The sequence below is a fragment of the Toxorhynchites rutilus genome, chromosome 3 (assembly GCF_029784135.1).
Source record: "Toxorhynchites rutilus septentrionalis strain SRP chromosome 3, ASM2978413v1, whole genome shotgun sequence".
Taxonomy (NCBI): Eukaryota; Metazoa; Arthropoda; class Insecta; order Diptera; family Culicidae; genus Toxorhynchites; species Toxorhynchites rutilus.
In genome coordinates this window covers 263,760,042-263,779,524 of record NC_073746.1, presented here as the reverse complement: position 1 = coordinate 263,779,524, position 19,483 = coordinate 263,760,042, and the positions used below count along the sequence as shown (strand labels likewise).

Here is a 19,483-nt window from a genome sequence, read left to right as displayed (position 1 = left end):
AATTAGCGTTGGCGGCGTCAAATTTACGTACTTCGTCAGCAAAAGACGGCTTATCACTGAAAAAGCAGTTATTTCAGAGGGAAGGCTTTTAGCGTAAAACGTTGAGTTCAATTATACAAATTTTAATTCGCTTTAGATTGGGCTCATTTTGGCGTTTCTTTTCTCGTGGGAGAGGAGGTTTCGGATTTTGTATTCAATGAACCCAAGATGTAACCACATGACACAATCTATACAATTCATATCGAATCGACATTGACTCAATGTAAGAATGAAACAGAGATTCTTAAACATCTACATTATCCAGAAAATAATTTCGATAGTAGAAATACGGCTAAAAATTGTGAGAAAGTGTGCAAAAACGACACATTGAACACCGATCGCCCTGCGTTTGTAATAATTGTTGGTTTACAAAATGTTTCCGACTGTTCGGTAGCTCTCCACTTGTGCTGCGGATGGGTAAAATGGGCGGAGACAAATTTGTTCACCACATCTGCCGCGTGCTTCGACATAGTAGGCCTTCGCGAGAGGATCCATGCTGATTCTAGAAATGCACATTTGTTGTTACAAGCTCTGAAAGTTACGTGATCGAACAGTTGAACGAATTTACCTGACACAGCGGATGAATTCAGTGAATTGCAGGAATATACGATCGCAAAGTTAAGATAGTCGGTTTTGACGATGTCTATCGCAGTATCTGGAATAATATGTTCACAATATTAGTTCATATACCATACTTAACTCTCCTATACGCGCGCGAAAATCTCGTATATTCACAGACTGTGCGTTCTCTATAATATTGATATTGTGTCTTTTTAGGCGTTGTTTATTTAACTATAAATATAATTTTTATTTAACTTCATTCAGTTTTAATAGTCGTTTGATTCAGACACCTAATTGATTCTTGGTTTGTCAGACCTATGTGCGAGTATACGAAGGTTAATTTATATTAATATTAGGCTCAAAATACATTTCTCTAATTTTTTTTAAATTATTGGTATTATTTAAAATTGGAATCATTTATTATTAATTGCTTCCGTGTGACCAAACACTAAATTCAGATCTCTACTGTCAACAACTGGACCGTTTAACCAGAAACGGCCATAATTGGCCATCAGAAAAGAGGCAGTGTTCCATCTACAGGACAACGCACACACACACATACACACGTCTGTAGTGACTCGCCAGAAACTACCGGAGCTTGGTTGGGAGGTTTTAATGCATCCACCATATAGTCCGGACCTGGCACCAAGCGATTATCGCCTTTTTCTTGCATTGCAAAATTTCCTGAGTGATAAATAATTGGGATCAAGAGAAGATTGTGAAAAACGATTACTAGTGTTTTTCGCCAATAAGTACAAGACTTCTATGATAGAGGCATTATGAAGCTACCTTTAAAATGGCAACAAATTTTACAACAAAATGGTTCATGATTGATTCAAATCGGACAATCCTAAACATTCTAAGTAAAGTTTTGTGTTCCACGCAAATGTAATGGATTTATTTTTCCTTAGCCTAATATTTTTCATTAAGCTACCTGCGCAACCAAAACATGTTGACTTTGATAAATCATAACTCGAAAACCAAAAAGTCTCTCTACGGGTGTAATATTTTGCGATATGGAACAGAACTAACAATTTTCACGAAAATCTGCAACCACTATATCGGTTTGGCATGGAATGCCTGATAAGGGTTCATGTAATGAGGTGGTTTGTGAATATTTGAAGCATGCAAATTTTGAACGATTTAAAACACCTTTTTTCAATCCCATCTTCAACTAAAAACACAGAATAAATTCTAATACAGTAGAATCCCGATTATCTGCGGAATCGATTGGCAAGGAAAATGGCGGATAACGCGATAATGAATTAAAATGAGGTGCAAACGCGAAAAAAATATATTTAAGCATGAATACTATGTTTTATCATTACAGTAAACATTAAACTATCCATCTATAAGGTCGTGTACACCAGTGGTCAGATAATGTGAAATCTATGACCAAAACAAAAGAGCAAGAGTCACTCACTGACATATTTCGGGAAGGTCTATAGAATTACAAAGGAACTCGCTTTCGTAGGTAATAGACCTTTAATAATATGCCAATTGAAAAAGGTCTTATTAGTTTGGATGATACTATACCAACACAACCAATTGTTCGTTTTCTAAACATTTCGTGGGAATATAAATAGAAAATGATTTAGTCTAAAAATGCGAATCACACAAAATGATTACCTAATTACTTGTAAAATACATAATAAATAGTAAAAATTACGATGAATCTACCTTTTTCTTCAATGATCTCAGGCAAATTTTCGCATATTTTAACAGCACGAAATGCGTTTTGATTTCAGAATTTCATCCTCATTCAGATCAGGAAAAAAAACAAATTGCTATCGTATCATCTTGTCGCTCTTTACTGAGCAAACCACATTGGCTCCATGTTTTTGTTCAAAACAAAGAATCGCGGAAGAAAGAACAAAACGCTTCCACTCTTCACTCAAAAGCTCAGTCGATAAATCGTCCCTACCATGTTTTGAAATTCACAACGGGCACTAACCTGGTTCTGCCGGGCTCGTGGTATTATATCGTAGATAAAACTGTGGGACTTTGGAGTTCTCGAACACTTTGGGAGACGCGATACCAGTGGAATAGGTTGGCTCATCTGTGGCATTTATTTGTACCGCTCGGATTACGTCAAAATCCATCATATTGCTCGATCTCGTGTATTTTTCCTGGACGCATTCCTCGATGTCGGCATCGTTGGTGTCTTGCAAGCGGCGAATCTCGTACCATTTTCCGGAATACTGAAATGGGAAACACGTGTTTACTGCGGGAAAACCCTAAAACCAGAAAAATTCGTGGGAAGATCCCCTATTCGGGGAAACCCGCTGAAATGGAATACTCACCCGATCCTCATCAAATGTGTACGCTTCTTCGAATATAAGGCAGTTCTTTTCGACAATAACCGCCACCGTCAATGGCGTCAATCTCATCACCAGCACAACAATGAATATCCGAGGATCCATTTTAGACGCCCACAGTCGAAGTTTGTTCTAGGTTGGAGATAATGGAGACGTGATCTTCGCTCTCTCTTTCACTGCGTGCGACACTGACTACCAACAAGCGGTGATCGTGTGTTTACTGATAGCACCAAATAATGACTGAGCTGAGTAGAGCGAAAGGCATCCGCTGGTACACGCTACTCCGTGCAGTTTATGGCAAATACTACTTTATGCAATTGCCATAAAACGAGCAGTGCAACAGTAGAATAGTTAATTGTGGCACATGTGCTGGGAGGAAGGGTAAAATGCTGTTCGTGTTGTATATTTTGGAAATACTTTATTCATTGTCCGGTTTACATTGAAACAGAAACAAGTACTAAAGATAAAACCGTGAGTAAGAACTTAATGGTGGGTGTCATCGCACTATTGCAATATTCATTCCGTTGCTCCGTCATTCTGAACGAATCCGGTTTTAAATGCGTTCCAATCAGAATGTTCACATAAACGTGCGACATGTTATCCAGCACTGGTGTGCGTGACAAAACCCAGGCTGATTCTGCAAGAATTTCGTAGAACAAAATTAAAACGTAACCGGTGAAAAGACTTACCCACAGAATGACTGTTGTTTCCCCTGCAAGACCAAACAAGAGCATAATTCGTGTAATCGGTTCCAAGCACCCAATAGTCTGAGTCTTCTATATTCGGCGGAGTATTGTCGAAGCGAACATTCAGCATGGCCCTACCATTGGCGGAAGGGCTGGTTATGGCTCGACCACGAGCAACCAGTGGGTTCCGGTTTGGCAGTTGCTTCATGGTGTTTTCTACCGTCACTTCCGACGATGTCATGTTCAATGTATACTGAGCTGTAACACATTCGGCATTTGGTTGGTTGATATTTTCATACCGTTTTATCTCATACCAGCTTCCCATATACTGTTTGGAAGATGTAAGATAATGTTCTTGGTTAGTGTCAGTATAATATCGTTAACATAAGAAGAAGATGCGATACAAAAGCGGTGTTTTAAATACGGGGAACATGAAACAAAATAAACAAATTGAACTTGTTCATAAAGCTGATGTGAGTAGTCTCAACTAACAGATTCTATCAAGCACAATTGATATCAATTGCACATACTTGATTGGGTTTACTGGTAGGGGAAATGTGGTAAAGACGGACACCTTAAGAAATAGTTGATTTTCTTCGTGAATTTCACAGAAAATATATAGCTATCTCACCACAAATTGATAGTCCAGGTCTCTTTTCATAATAAAGTTTGTCTTTGAGGCAGTAATTTTGCAAAATGACTGTGTCCGGCTTCTTTAAAACAATTAGATTGAGTCGGGAAAGAAACTGAAAACTCAAGTTTATGTACTCAATAACTTTTGGGGGTCTTCAAATAGGTCTTAAAATGATTGAACAAAAATGTTAGATTAAAATCACCTAGAAGGGCTTATAATTTATCTCATTTTTTCATGTCTAAAATAGCTTCCGTCATTCGGAATGACAAATTCGGATTACGTTTTAGAAACCGCTCTGCTGATTCGTCCACGATATCTGGTTGCACTTGCAAACGTATTTAGTGGGCATACGTAGAAAAAAGAAGGAGGAGATAATCAAATTGTTTTCAAAACAAAATTACTTTCCCTTCAGTGGAGTGTCCGTCTTATCCGACGGACACTCCACTTGATTAGTATAATTTTCATCGATATTTCTGGAGTAAAAATGAGAAAAGAAGTAACGGTAAAACACTGACGTAACGAAAAATACCCCAAGGTATTTTTCTAGGCGTACTAGGCGTACACAATAAGTGTCAAAGGTATTGATACACTGTATTGCAAGTTTGTACATCATTAAAATCTATATATATATATATATATATATATATATATATATATATATATATATATATATATATATATATATATATATATATATATATATATATATAAATGTATTTCTGTCTGCCTGATTCTTATGGACTCGGAAACTACTGAACCGATCAACATGAAAATTGGTATGTAGGGGTTTTTGGGGCCGGGGAAGGTTTTCGTGATAGTTTGACACCCAAATTAAACACAAATTCCTACATTACTCGAGAATTAATCAAGCAAATGAAACCAAATTTGGTATGTGGAAGTTTTAGGGTGCAATAAATGATTTCACGGTGGTTTGACTCTCCACCCTCCTCTCTAAGGGAGGGCTGCCTTACAAATGAAACACAAATTTCTGCATTACTCGAGAATTAATCAAGAAAATGATACCAAATTATGCATATTGAGGTTTAAGGGTGCAGTAAATGTTTTTACGGTGGTTAGACTCTCCACCCCCCTCCCTAAAGGGGGGCTGCCATACAAATGAAACACAAATTTCTGCTTTACCCGAGAATTAATTAAGCAAAAGAAACTAAATTAGGCACATTCAGGTTTAGGGTGCAACAAATGTTTCTATGGTGGTTAGACCCTCCACCCGCCTCTCTAATGGGGGCGGTCATACAAATGAAACACAAATTTGTGCTTTACACGAGAATGAATTAAGAAAATGAAACCAAATTAGGTATATTGAGGTTTTAGGATGCAATAAATGTTTATATGATGGTTAGACTTCCCACTCCCCTTTCTAAGGGGGGGGGGGTCTGCCATGCAAATGAAATACAAATTTGTGCTTTACAAGAGAATTAATCGGGGAGTCTCCGTATCCACATTGGTTGCGCGTTCGCTTAGTAAGCGATCGATCGTGAGTTCAAAACTCAGGGCCCTCATTGACCATCTTTGTGTTGTTACAGAATAGCTACGTCCACGCAACAATCATCAGCGATGGAGATCGATCCACGGTCGAAACAAGATCGATTCATCCATACAACTGCTCTGCTCTGCAAGACACATCGGGCTGCTGTTCTATAAATAACTCAACAATGATCATATCAACTGTCTCCGCTGTCTGGTGGTCTAACTGGATAATGGAAGAACAGAAAGAATACTCTTACGCATAAATGGCTACTGTGTAAATGTACCATATGCAATGGTATAGAAGGAATACTGGCGAATGGCAACTGCGTAATGTGCTATAATTATAGATATGATAACCATGTGACATGTACACGATTAAAATTCAGCTCTGTTACAGCTAAAATACTAATGAGCCTAAAATAAATAAATGGGATAAAAAACAAGAGAATTAATCAAGAAAATGAAACCAAATTAGTCATATTGAGGTTTTAGTGTGCAATAAATGTTTCTATGGTGGTTAGACTCTCCACCCAACTCTCTAAGGGGGGGCTGCCATACAAATGAAACACAAATTTCTACATTACTCGAGAATTAATCAAGCAAACGAAACCAAATTATGTATATGGAGCTTTTAGGGCGCAATAAATGTTTTCACGGTGGTTAGACTGTTCACCCCCCTCTCTAAAGGGGAGCTGCCATACAAATGAAAGACAAATTTCTGCATGACTCGAAAACTAAGAAAATATCGAAATTGGCATGCGAAGGTTTTAGGGGACACAAAACGTTTCTATGGCGAATAGACACTCCTCCCGTCTCTCTAAGGCGGGAGGGGGGCTGCCATACAAATGAAGCATACATTTCCGTATAATTCAGGAACTAATCAAGCAAACGGCTAAAACACATTTTGATTATTGTGCATCTGTACTATTTCTTGCAAATAAGAGACAGATGCAAAGAATGCAAATGTTGCAAAACAAGGCTATGCGCCTGATATTGAGATGTGATCGACGAACTCCGCGGATATTCATGCTAGAATGCCTATAATGGATGTCAGTTAGTCAGCGTATTAAATATTGCACGCTCACGTTTATATACAAAATGACTAATAATATGACGCCGAATTACCTACGAAACACTATAATGTATGGAAGAGACATGCATCGATATAATACAAGACAAGCAAGCGATCTCAGAACCATGAACTTCCGAATGTCGTGTACCCAAAATTCAATTTTTTATAAGGGATATCGACTGTATAATACCTTACCCAATGAGGCAAAGACAGCAACAAGCCTTCGAATGTTTCGTAGTATTTGTAAAGAGTTTTTGAAGCATAATTTAAATTTTTAACCTGGTGTGTAATCAATGTTAGTATGTAAGATGACGAAGCTATAACGGATTATTTTTTTTTGTGATTTTGTCTTTTTTATCATTAGACTATGATTATGGTGGTATTTTATTTGTTTGTACTCGTTTTTAATTTATTTATTTTTTTTTATACATTTCGAGTAGTCTACAACAGTTTGAGCATCGTGCACGTGAAACGGCATAGAGAAGCTTAAAATTGAGCATTGGCTAAAAAAATGGTTCTGTTTTTAAGAAAATCATATTCTAAGGGATTGAAAGTGGAAATTGCGAACAAGCTAGGGATATCTCAACCGGAATTCTTGTAAATTTATCTTTTTTACAGATGATTGACGAAATCTTTCTGTGTTGTGGCAGATCTCATTGCAGATTCAGATTGAAGCGATTATACCCCAGTTTGAATGAAGGGCCTGAAGTATCGGCTGGAATTAGGCTTAGGTTTGTTCAGCTGTCTGGTCTCGAAAACGATTAACAGATCGTTGTCGGGTATCCAGTAAAGCGGGATTTCCTTTGTAAATTCAAAGCTGGTATGGATATAGGTATTAGGTTCGATTCCTGATCGGTCAAGGGTCTTCCCGGATTGGAAATTCTCTTGACATGCCTTGGAATATCCAGCGTTCGGAGGCGATCTGGCGTAGTGGTAACATCCATGCCTCTCACGCTAAAGGTCACGAGTTCAATTCTCACTCCCGACATTCTTCCAAAAATGGAAGTAAAAAGTGACGAACCAACCAAATTGAGTTGAAAATCACTATAATACAGATAAAAAAATATCTAGCGTACATATAATGCCTTTACTTGCTCTTTCGAGTGACAATCTATGTCTATGCTCTTAACTAATATACTGGTTTTGTTTGTATTATAAAAGAAATCCATATATATATATAGTTATCAAAGAAAATTCGTCCAGCTCAAATCGTTGTAGGAAAATTAAGTGGGACCGTCATCATTATTATATAATGAATAGAGTACTATTTTAGGTGTAGGTGCATGTGTGTGTGTGTTTTTTTTATCTTTAGACTATGATGATGATGGTATGTTGTTTTTATTATTTTTTTTTCTTCAATTTTTAATAATTTTATTTATTAGATTAGTTTAAAAATAATTGTGAAGTCTACAAGAGTTTGAGCATCGCGCGCGTGAACCGGCATAGTAAAATTTGAAATTGAACATTGGCAAAAGTGATTTTTTTCTTTGTTTTTGTTTTGTTTAATAAGATAGATCCATTCCAAGGGATTGAAAGTGGAAACTGAAAAGAAGCTAGGGATAGCTCAACCGGAATACTTGTAAATTTATCCTTTTGACAGATGATTGACGAGATCGTTCTGTGTTGTGGCAGATCTCATTGCAGATTCAGATTGACGCGATTATACCCCAGGTTGAATGAAGGGCCTGAAGTATCGGCTGGAATTAGGCTTATGTTTGCTCAGCTGTCTGGTCTCAAAAATGATTAACAGATCGTTGTCGGGTATCCAGTAAAGCGGGATTTCCTTTGTAAATTCAAGGCTGGTACTGACATAGGTATTAGGTTCAATTCCTGATCGGTCAAGGGTCTTCCCGGGTTGGAAATTCTCTTGACATGCCTTGGGAGAGTTACTGGGCCTGAAGTGTCGGCTAGAATTAGGCTCGGGGTTGCTCAGCTGTCTGGACTCGAAAGCGAAAGCGATCGCATTAGTAGATCGTTCTCGGGAATCTAGTAAAGCGGGAAATCCCTTGTAAATTCATGGCTAATGCTGATATAGGCATTGGGTTCGATTCCCGATCGGTCAAGTGTCTTCCCGGATTGGAAATTCTCTTGACATGCCATGGAATATTTAGCGTTCAGATAATGCCCTTACTTGTTCTTTTGATAAACAATCTATGCCAGTGGTACAACCGGACCGTTTTTTTGTTTTTAACTTACTTATTGGTTGATTTGATATTACAAAGAAACTCCTCTATATAATTATCCACAAGATAACTCGTCCAGCTCAAACCTATGTAGGGGAAAGAGGTGGGACCATCATCATTATAAAAAAAAATCGGAACTAAATTTGGCTAAATTTGGTTTTATGGGGAAGAAACATTTCTAAGGTGGTTCGACACTCCTCCCCCCTCTCTAAGGGGGTCTCCCATACAAATGAAACACAGATTTTTACATAACTCGCGAGCTAATCAAGCAAACGAAACCAAATTTGGCATGTGGAGGTTTTAGGACGCAATAAATGTTTCTATGGTGGTTGGACACTCCTCCCTCTCTTTTAGGGTGGGCTGTCATACAAATGAAGAACAAATTTCTGCATAACTCGAAAACTACTCAAGCAAATGGAGCCAAATTTGGAATGTGAAGATTTTAGGGGGCACGAAACGTTTCTATGGTGAATAGACACTCCTCCCCCTTTCTAAGGGGAGGGGTATGTCTTTATTCTATCATATTTTCTGTATCAAACATTTATTTCATGTAACGGAGAAACATGTTATTTGCAGTGGTTGAAAAATCTTGAAAAATCGGAAACTACTGAACCGATCGACCTAAAAATTTGTATGTAGTGGTTTTTTGGGCCAGGGAAGGGTTTTACGATAGTTCGAGACCCCTCCCTCCTCTCTAAGGGAGGTCTGCTATACAAATGGAACACAAATGTCAGTATAGATCCAGAATTAATCAAGCAAACGAACCCAAATTTGGCATGCGGAGGTTTTAGGGTGCACTAAATGTTTCTGTGTTGGATAGACACACCTCCTCCCTCTCCAAGGGATGGAGAAACTGCCATACAAATGAAGCATAAATTTCTGCATAACTCAAGAACTGAACTAGCAAATGGAACCAAATTTGACATGTGGAGGATTTAGGGGGCAGTAATTGTTTCTATGGTAGTTTGACAATTCTCCCCTCTCTCTGAAGGGGAGAGTGGCTGGATAACTCGAGAACTAATCAAGCAAACAGAATAAAACTTTGCATTAAAAGTTTTTAGGGATCGAGAAATTTTTCTATGGTGATTTAACACTCTTCCCCCTCCCTCAGGGGGGAGGCTACAGAACTCGAGAATGAATGAATAATAATAATATAAGGGGCAATAAATGTTTCTATAGTGGTTTGACATTTGCACAACTCGAGAATCAATCAAGCAAATGGAACCAAATTTGGCATGTGGAGGTTTTAGAGGGCACGATATGTTTCTATGGTCGTTCGACACTCCTCTCCCCTCTCTAAGGGGGACTGCCATACAAATGAAAAACAAATTTTTTCATAACTCGAGAATTAATCAAGCAAACGAACTCAAATTTGACATGTGGAGCTTTTAGGGCGCAACAAATGTTTCTGTGATGGTATGACACCCCTCCCTCCTATGAAATAGAGAGGGGGTTTCATGAAAATATAACACATATTTCAACCAAACGTGACAATGAAATTTTTTCGGAAAACTCTGAAGGGAAATGGGAAAATTCGGGAATTCAATTCGAATATGTTCTACAATTACATAGTGACAAGCGTTGTAAGTCCATTTGATGTTTGCGCCAACGAAATTTATTTTTGTTCAAAAGTGCAAATGGATTTTAATATGATAAAACGCACTCCTATATCTTCCTCTATCTATATTAATAAAAATGAATCGCCGAATGTGTTGATAAGAGCGAACTCGAAGAAGGAATTATCCGATTTAGGGCTGTCTTCATTCTATCATATTTTCTATTTCAAACTTTTATTCCATGTAACGGAGAAACATGTTATTTGCAAGTGATTGAAAAATCTTGAACAAGAATTGTATCTGAAAATAATCTGATATTATAATGACGAGTTTTGGTAGAAATCCTAGGAAATTTATGTTAAATGTAAATTGTAGAGGGTCAATTAGAAGATGAATCAATGAACAGTTCTACAACATGATCGTAAGTAAGAAAACGTGAACGTTTCGAGGTATTGATAACAAAAAATAAATTTTGGGCGGGACGAAGTTTGCCGGGTCAGCTAGTTTAAAATAAAAATGTAATTAATCAATCATAATAGGTATCCCTCTTTCCCGACTTTCCCCTACATATTTCCGATACTTGGATCTGGAATTTAGAATCTTAACGCATGCCAAAAAAAATAAAAATGTATGTAGTTTCACTGTGCTTCTGTGTCTGATAATCTCTGTGTGCTAAGGATTTTTAGACACAGTAGTATTAATATTGAAATAACATTCAGAAATTTGTTCTGACGCTCTAGACAGATCGTTTTTCATGTTGAAAACAACAATAAAAAGTTCTTCTCCGACGTGGAATTCAAATGCTACCAGAAAGGTGAGATAAAGTATGAATTTGTGATGAACAACACTTTCGGTAACATGTGATCTTCGATTTCTTATAATAAAGCATGACCGGGATTATCTAGTTTAGAGACACAAATTTTAGACGTGTTTTCGAGCTTTGAACGAATAAAACAAATAATATTTCTTCTATCCTTTATTTCATCATTTGTTTATTGGTCTTTTGAGAATAAAAACATTATTCAAAATATAAAAAATTACAAGCTGCTGAATTGATGGGGTCCGAAAAAACAGTGCCCTGGCGAATACGATTTCAGCCCTTCTGGTAATCCGAACCAAAAAAAATCAATAGATTCTTATTAGTAAAGATGCTGCTATGATCTGAGCCTCGGAAAAATGGTTTTTAGACAAAATGGCAATCGTTTGAAGAAATACATTGTTTTTAGCACTTTTATTTTTATTTTTGGTGCCACGACCACCAATTTTTTGTACTAAAATTGAGGGCCCATAATGTGGAGAAGTCATGATTTCCACAAGCCGGTGTAAAATGCAATACCGCTAATGCCATGATACAATTAGTGGAAGAAACGTTCAGTGAGCGAAAAATTTATTGTTATGGACCCGTGGGTTGGCCTCCAAAATCATGCCATTAAACACCTCTGCATTCTTTTCATGAGGTTATGTGAAGTCACGCTTACTTTTTCAAAAGGACCTATTTGTTTTGATCAATTCTCTTCATCTACATTCTCTACCGTTAATAACTCAGCGATAAAAGCATTTGCTGATGTGTTCGACGATCTGGAATTATAGTAGAGAACCTAGTTTGATAAAACTATATGAAAAAAATACCGTAAAATCCGTCTGCAAGGCAGTTATTAACTAAAAAGAAAATCAATATCAATAGAAAGAATCGATCAAAACTGATATGTCCTATTGAAATGTTAAGCGTGAAGTCTCTGATTTACCCAGATAAGCCGCAGACGATTGACGCCTTGGCAGACAACAATAACCACGTTATCACTAATATAGGCCTTTATCGCAGCAAAATGTGATCATGAATTGGATTACCCTTCCTCCAAGCCAGTCAGGATAGCCAAATTCCAGAATAATAAGTACATGTATGAAAAAATCTGGTCCTATTTATCAAGAGTCGTAATTAAAATTTTCTCATACAAACAAACAGGTAGTAAGAAACACATAATACTTCGAATAATGTGGCTTAATTTTGGTTTTTCAGGATCAAAGCCACAAGTGACCCCTCCAAAAGCAGCATGGGATAAGGGTCTATCGATTTTAGTAAATAGAACTTTCTAAGTGGTTATCCACCCCTGACTATTTTGCCCCCAAACAACAAAGTAATTTCTTTGCGAATTATTCTCTGAAATGAAGCAAAATAACTGTTTACTTCTCCTAGTGTGTGTGAATAGTCACCCGAGTCGTCGTATAAACTAGATTTTTCGAAAAACTCGTTAAATGTGATTCGCACGAAACAATATCCGAATGGCTACTGAAAGAGCGATTTTTGTTTTTGTTTATATTTGACTGGCGACAGTTCTACTGAAGTACAGAGCGGCTCAAAAGTCATTAAAATCTTCAAAAATAAGGTGACTATAAAATCGGCATCAATAGTCAATAGTTATACTACCAAACAAATAACAGATCATATTACTCCTGCTGACCATTTTCCCTTCTCTGACCCTACTATGATTCTTTTCATTCCAAACTGGTGACTGTGAGCACGTGCTCACATTGGTTATTGACTATCCAGAGACAATGGAAAATGCAGAGTGGAAATGGATCACTAATCCCAAGGAATATTTAGTGTATTCTTTGCCTAATAAGTTATCTGACATTGCATCGTAAGTATGGCCGGAAACTAATAAAAACAGTGGTGAAAAAGTTATGAAATAAGTAGAGGTGCTTAATTCCTTTGTCCAATCACTTTTTCCCAGCGTAGTATCATTTAATATTTACCTCACCCTCATTTGAGACATCAAAAAAACATTGAATGAAAAATATAAACAAAATCGAACACAAATTTATCGTGTCACTCCACTAATCGAAAATCACTAAATGCATATGAAACCAATGTTCTATTCGAATTAAATTATCTGCGTTGACAATCCGCACACTTACTACTATTCAAATATTGTTTAGCTTGACACAAAACTGTGTTGAAATTTCAATTTATCTTTATCATTTCCCTGAAAGTTGCACATTTCGAATCAAAGTCATATATGTGTTTATTACGAGGATTGATTTTAGTGATATATTGCAACCACATTGTCGATAATATATTTCACATTGCAATCAAAACATACTTTGTCCCGCAACAGAAAGCTCAATTTCAACAGTTCTTCAAAATATTCTTAGATTGATGGCAATTGTTAATATATTCAACGACCACTGCTCCCTCAACGCACTAACCAACCTGTGTCAAGTTGAAGTTCTCCACAACCGGTAACTCCCGGCATGGCCCTGTGACATCTAAGGACAGCAAACCGGATATGAAGAATGCACAAAATATCAGCACGGATGAAAAAGCTTCCATACTTGATTTGGGAACTTGTTATTCCACTTTCTCTGGCAAACCAACCCAATCGGTCAAAATATCGCTATCGTTCGCTTGTACGGCCTGTTCCGACCGCCGTTGCTATACTGAAACATAATGTTCGCAACTGAGGGAAGAAGTACAATAGAATACATGCTGATAAGGACAAAACTGAGCCGAAATTTACTGATAAAGTTCGTTTTGTTTATCGATAATCACGATAACGTATTAGTCATCATAGAGCTATTTTAGAGAATGATTTTGTTTCCCAATGTTAAAATGACGTCATTGAAATAAACCGACAATAATTTTCTCTACCGATTTCGATAAGTTTCTTCGATCTGCCCTATCCTGTTCTTAATTGCCATGCTTGAGACAGCTCATACTATTGCATCGGAAACTAATTGACCAGCTTTATTCTTCAACTGAAAGTTCTCTTTGGAAAGTCGCTATTCGTTTTGATCATTCTCCCAAGAGTCGTTCATGAATCGAATCAAATTGATGCAGCTAGAAGTTAGTCTTTTCTGAGATTTTACTATCTCGTTTCTGTCCTTCAATTCTTGCTGTAACCGAACAATGTGTTGTGAAACATTTATTTTATTTTTATTTTTATTATACCACGTCTTCAGCTATAATGCTGCTATAAAGGGTGTGTCACATCAAATTGCATCACGTAAAAATCGCTGTAGAAATTCGCCCAATAGACCGATCCTATTGAAAATTTTAGACAGTAAAATGAAAACTATTAAACAACTTTTGGCATTTTCTTTTTATTCATACTTCGAGCCCAAGCCCGTATGCTCGCACCTTCCTCTTTACCCCGTCCATAAGGTTCTGTACAACGTCAGGTTGTAGTTTTTTTTGAACAGAAATCCATTTTCTCTTGAAGTCCGCCTCCGATTTGACAACTTTTGGGTTCTTCCGGAGGGCCTGCTTCATAATCGCCCAATATTTCACTATTGGGGGAAGCTCCGGCGCGTTGGGCTGGTTCATTTCTTTGGCACGAAGGTGACCCCGTTGGCTTCGTACCACTCCAACACGTCCTTTGAATAGTGGCACGAAGCGTGCTGCTTCAATAGTGGTAGTAAGCGCTTCTGTAGGCACTCCTTAAGGTAAACCTGCCCGTTTACCGTGCCGGTCATCACGAAGGGGGCGCTCCGCTTTCCGCAAGAGCAGATCGCTTGCCACAACATGTACTTTTTGGCAAACTTGGATAATTTCTGCTTGCGAATCTCCTCCGGAACGCTGAATTTGTCCTCTGCGGAGAAGAACAATAGGCCCGGCAGCTGACGAAAGTCCACTTTGACGTAGGTTTCGTCGTCCATTACCAGGCAATGCGGCTTCGTCAGCATTTCGGTGTACAGCTTCCGGGCTCGCGTCTTCCCCACCATGTTTTGCCTTTCGTCGCGGTTAGGAGCCTTCTAAACCTTGTATGTACGCAGACCCTCCCGCTGCTTGGTCCGCTGGACGAATGAACTTGACAAATTCAGCTTATTGGCGACATCCCGGACCGAACTTCTCGGATCACGTCTAAACTGCTTAACTACGCGCTTGTGATCTTTTTCACTGACGGAGCATCCATTTTTGCCGTTCTTCACCTTCCGGTCGATGGTTAGGTTCTCGAAGTATCGTTTTAGTACTCTGCTGACCGTGGATTGGACGATTCCCGGCATCTTACAGATGTTTTTTCCGTGATGCAATTTGATGTGACACACCCTTTAATAACACCTTATTTATAGTATTTGTCTTATACTATTTTTTAACCTCTCCCTACACATAACAGTTTGGCTGAAAAGTTTATAAGGTAAAACAGTAAAACTTTTTTTTTCAATATTCAGTTTTATTATTCAACAGAATTGCCTTCGAGGGCGATACAGCGATTATAGCGATCTTACAACTTGATACCATTTTTATAGTACTCTTTCGGTTTTTCCTCAAAATAGGCCTCAGTTTCGGTAATCACTTCATCATCGGTCTTAAATTTCTTGCCAGCGAGCATTCTCTTCAGGTCTGCGAACAGAAAATAGTCGCTGGGGGTCAAGTCTGGAGAATACGGTGTATGCGGAAGCAATTCAAAGTCCAATTCATGCAATTTTGCCATCGTTTTCATTGATTTGTGATTTTTCCCTTTTTTTCACAATAACAAAAGTTGCTTCACTCTCAATGCTGTAACTCACGAACCAATCGACCGATTGCTGTCATATTTTGAAACGTTCCCATTGAAAGATGGTGCTTTGTGATAGTCAAGTAGATTTTTGCATGGGGCGCCATCAAGACGTCAACCTTATGAACTTTTCAGCCGAACTGTTATCTAACTCAAAAATATCTGAATTATTCAATAGATTGAAGCACATTTGAACAGGATGGTTTTGTCCGAACATAGTGTGATACCTAGCGGTCGCAAATAACAAACGCTGGCGAGAAAGTCTTGCTGGAATAAAAATGGTCAACTGCTGCAAGAGATCTGGGCAGTCGATTAGGTCGAACGCAAACATTCTCCCCAGGTATTCTCTTCTTTGATGTAGCGTCGCTAGACTTGCTCATGAACTCGATAATTGTTGTTGTTTGGAAAACAGATTCAATTAAAGAATGAAAATAGCGTTATACCGTTGTCGTTAGATTTGTTCGAAATCATCTTTACGTCTGTAACATCTATCTTCAAGCGGTTCATCTCCTCCAGTGACTTTTTCACGTAATGAGCGAAGACCAAGTCCGGCCAAAACCCCACATCCTCGTCAGGATGATGTATTTGGATGAGATGGCAACTTCCTGCACGCACTTTGTGCTGTAAATCTCCCCGTTCACCGCCAGTCCCGAACGGAAGAAGAACGGCTTTGACATCTCCTTTTCACTGATGGTTAGCCACAGAAGCACTTTCTTTGGGAGTTGGGTGTGGAAGATGTACTTCGCGTCGGAACTTACCTCCTTGGTGAGGGTGTAAAGTACCTGGTTTCCTACCAGTCGTTGCCATCCAGCGTTTCTGATCCACCGGAAAAAATTCCTTCTCTATCACTTCAGTCTTTGTTTCTGGGTCACAGCTTGCTGTTTTGACACGGCCGGTCTTAACTTACTTTTCCGCGTGATGAAGTCCATCTTCGCTAGGTATTTTTTCGTTGTCTGAACCGTTGCTCCAACCTCCCGGCCCAAAGCATGGAATGATGTAGCCACCTTTCCCTCGTCTTCTGCTTTACCTCAGCTGCAGTTTGCGATCGTGTTGCACCGTCGGGCGATCGAAACCAGGGGAGACATTGCGCATTTCGAAACGAGTGATTTTTGTTCGTTTCGACCACTTTGAATTAGCTTTGCTTACGAACTAAAAAATTTTACATTTCTTTACGAGACAAATTTTGCTCTAAATCTATTACATTGAAAATATTAACTTGAAAAAGATACATAATACTTGAACCAATTCGATTTGAGTTCAAATTTTCTCGAAACGAGTTACTCGTTTCGAAATGCGCAATGCCACCCCAGGCTTTCGTTCAATGACTCAAAGTACTTGACGATGTCGTTGCCAATGTTCCAGTTTAAACTGGATTCTTCTAATTTTTTTCTCGATCCAGTCATCTAGTTGAACCCTAAAATTTTCGTTTTTTTAATATTGTCAAGTTTTATTCAGTTTTTATAAGTGTGCTTCAGTTTTACTTATTTTATGTAAAATAATTCACAATTAAAAATATTATCCCTCCTTCCACCTTCCTATCCCTTGACCATTTTTATTTCCTGACAATTAGCGTTCGATCGATCCAAGTTAAATACCTCGGATCGATCTTTCTTTTTCTTACGCACTCAACTCAGTGTTATCTTTCCCTCGCGCAGTGCGTGTGGTGGTAATATACTGTGTTTCAGCCGTGTTTCATCTAACTCATGGATTTCTGCGACAGGCGAGGTTGTAATTTGGTTCTTTGCATTTCGTTCAACTCGTCGGTATTTTGTCGAAAATTCAAAAACGAAGAGCTTTCTCGAATGCTGGAAACTTATTAAACTACTTCAAAACCACTGTAACACTAAATTTTTATCTTATTTAAAATCCTACCCTATAGGCAACGTGATACACTGTCTTTAAATTTATAGAAATATCATTTGTTCTAGGTCTTCCAACCCATTCTGAAGTTCAGGCCAATTGATCTACCATTTCATCCATGTACAATGTTCATAGAAAGAAAACTTACCCAAAACAGTTCATAGAGCCCGCGTTCTATGCTGGCTCTAAGGTTATATGAATATTAGAGGTTATATATCATCTGAACCATTTTAATGTTCAGAAGGTCATAGAGTTCTGCTCCATTGACTTTAATTGACAGAATATAAAATCCATCTTACCTTGCTCCCGCTTAAATCAATGAGATATTAGTTTCTCATGGTCACTCAAACGTTTTTTAGTTCTAATTAGCATTAATTATACGCATAATCTTAACTCTCCTAAAGAGTTGATACATACTTTGCGTGAAATGTGTATGCATCGTAATGTTTATTTTGCAAGTATGCATATTATGCATATGTTTTCAAAAATTCTTACTGGAGCAAGAAGAAATACTTAAGAATACCTAATTTAAAAAAAATAGAATTCATTGCACCAAAAATTGGTTTGGACAAGTCTGATATAAGCAGTAAAATACCAACGAATGCAGTGAATGAATACACGAAGCTTCAAAGGGAATTATAGTTCTCAAGCATTGGAATGCGTAAAAAAAATCATTTTAGTTAAATCATAGCCGATCTTCTTAAAATAAAATGGATTTATAGGATCCAGTTTCCTTTCAGTTTTTTTAGCGTAAGGTAAATGATTTTGGTTTGTCCAATCAGGTATTCGAATGTTTCAAAACGTACGCACAAAACGCACTGCGCGAGGGAAAGATATATATATATATATATATATATATATATATATATATATATATATATATATATATATATATATATATATATATATATATATATATATATATATATATATATAAATAAATACTATAATTGATATAAGATTGTCTTTTGCATGATTTACAGTAGTTTTATAGTATGATTTTATGGATTCACATGTTTTAAAGGATTATAAATTCCACCTTCTATTGGTGTCAATGTGCCCCTCATTTGAGCTAACTTTTAATCAATCACCATATGATTATTTGGCACGTATTCAGACCTTTTCTGGATTATAACACTTACAAACATTGTAAACATCATGCTTGTATACCATTTGTATCAGATTTACATAGCTAAGCCATGTTGTCCAATTCACTAATGTTGTTTTGTCCACATGATTTCTATGGCAAACGCTTGGCGCGCTGTAGTTTGTTTATGGTGTCCTTCGCGCATAGCAGAAATAAAGTTTTTTTTGTGTTGGGTGTGTTGAGGTGAAATGCCAAAGAAAAAGCAATATTCTGGAGAAAACCTAAATTATGAATGGATCAATTTGATGACAATTAACTTAAGCAATGAGAAATGCTTGACCATGACCATAATTTCTCTTTAAGGAAAATCGTTAAAAACATAAATATTTGAATAATTTCAACGCCTTATAGTAGTAATACCTAACAAATGAAACACAAATTTCTGCATTACTCGAGCATTATTCAAGCAAATGAAACCAAATTAGGCATCTGGAGGTTTCAGGG

The 19,483-nt window shown here is 37.5% G+C and overlaps 2 protein-coding genes across 3 annotated transcripts in view; both read right to left on the bottom strand.

Moving 5' to 3' along the window:
• Window positions 1-210: 210 nt before the first annotated feature.
• The window catches only part of LOC129774181 (uncharacterized), a 40,003-nt gene continuing 20,730 nt past the window's right edge, over window positions 211-19,483 (bottom strand). The window contains exons 9-14 of the mRNA XM_055777882.1: window positions 3,608-3,932; window positions 3,389-3,555; window positions 2,904-3,050; window positions 2,555-2,801; window positions 608-694; window positions 211-541 (exon numbers count right to left, since the gene is read on the bottom strand). Of these exons, the coding sequence (XP_055633857.1) occupies window positions 297-541; window positions 608-694; window positions 2,555-2,801; window positions 2,904-3,050; window positions 3,389-3,555; window positions 3,608-3,932 (1,218 nt within the window). The 3' untranslated portion in view covers window positions 211-296. The remainder of the gene's footprint in view (window positions 542-607; window positions 695-2,554; window positions 2,802-2,903; window positions 3,051-3,388; window positions 3,556-3,607; window positions 3,933-19,483) is intronic.
• Window positions 3,317-13,998, bottom strand: LOC129777164 (lazarillo protein-like). Of its 2 annotated transcripts, none has more exons than XM_055783255.1 (3): window positions 13,749-13,998; window positions 3,608-3,932; window positions 3,317-3,555 (listed from the first exon to the last, which is right to left on the bottom strand). In XM_055783255.1, the coding sequence occupies exons 1-3, from the start codon at window positions 13,866-13,868 to the stop codon at window positions 3,353-3,355; spliced, it is 648 nt and encodes a 215-aa protein (XP_055639230.1). In that variant the 5' UTR covers window positions 13,869-13,998; the 3' UTR covers window positions 3,317-3,352. The 2 variants fall into 2 exon arrangements, with proteins under 2 accessions (XP_055639230.1, XP_055639231.1); XM_055783256.1 differs by having other exon boundaries at window positions 3,612-3,932; window positions 13,749-13,997.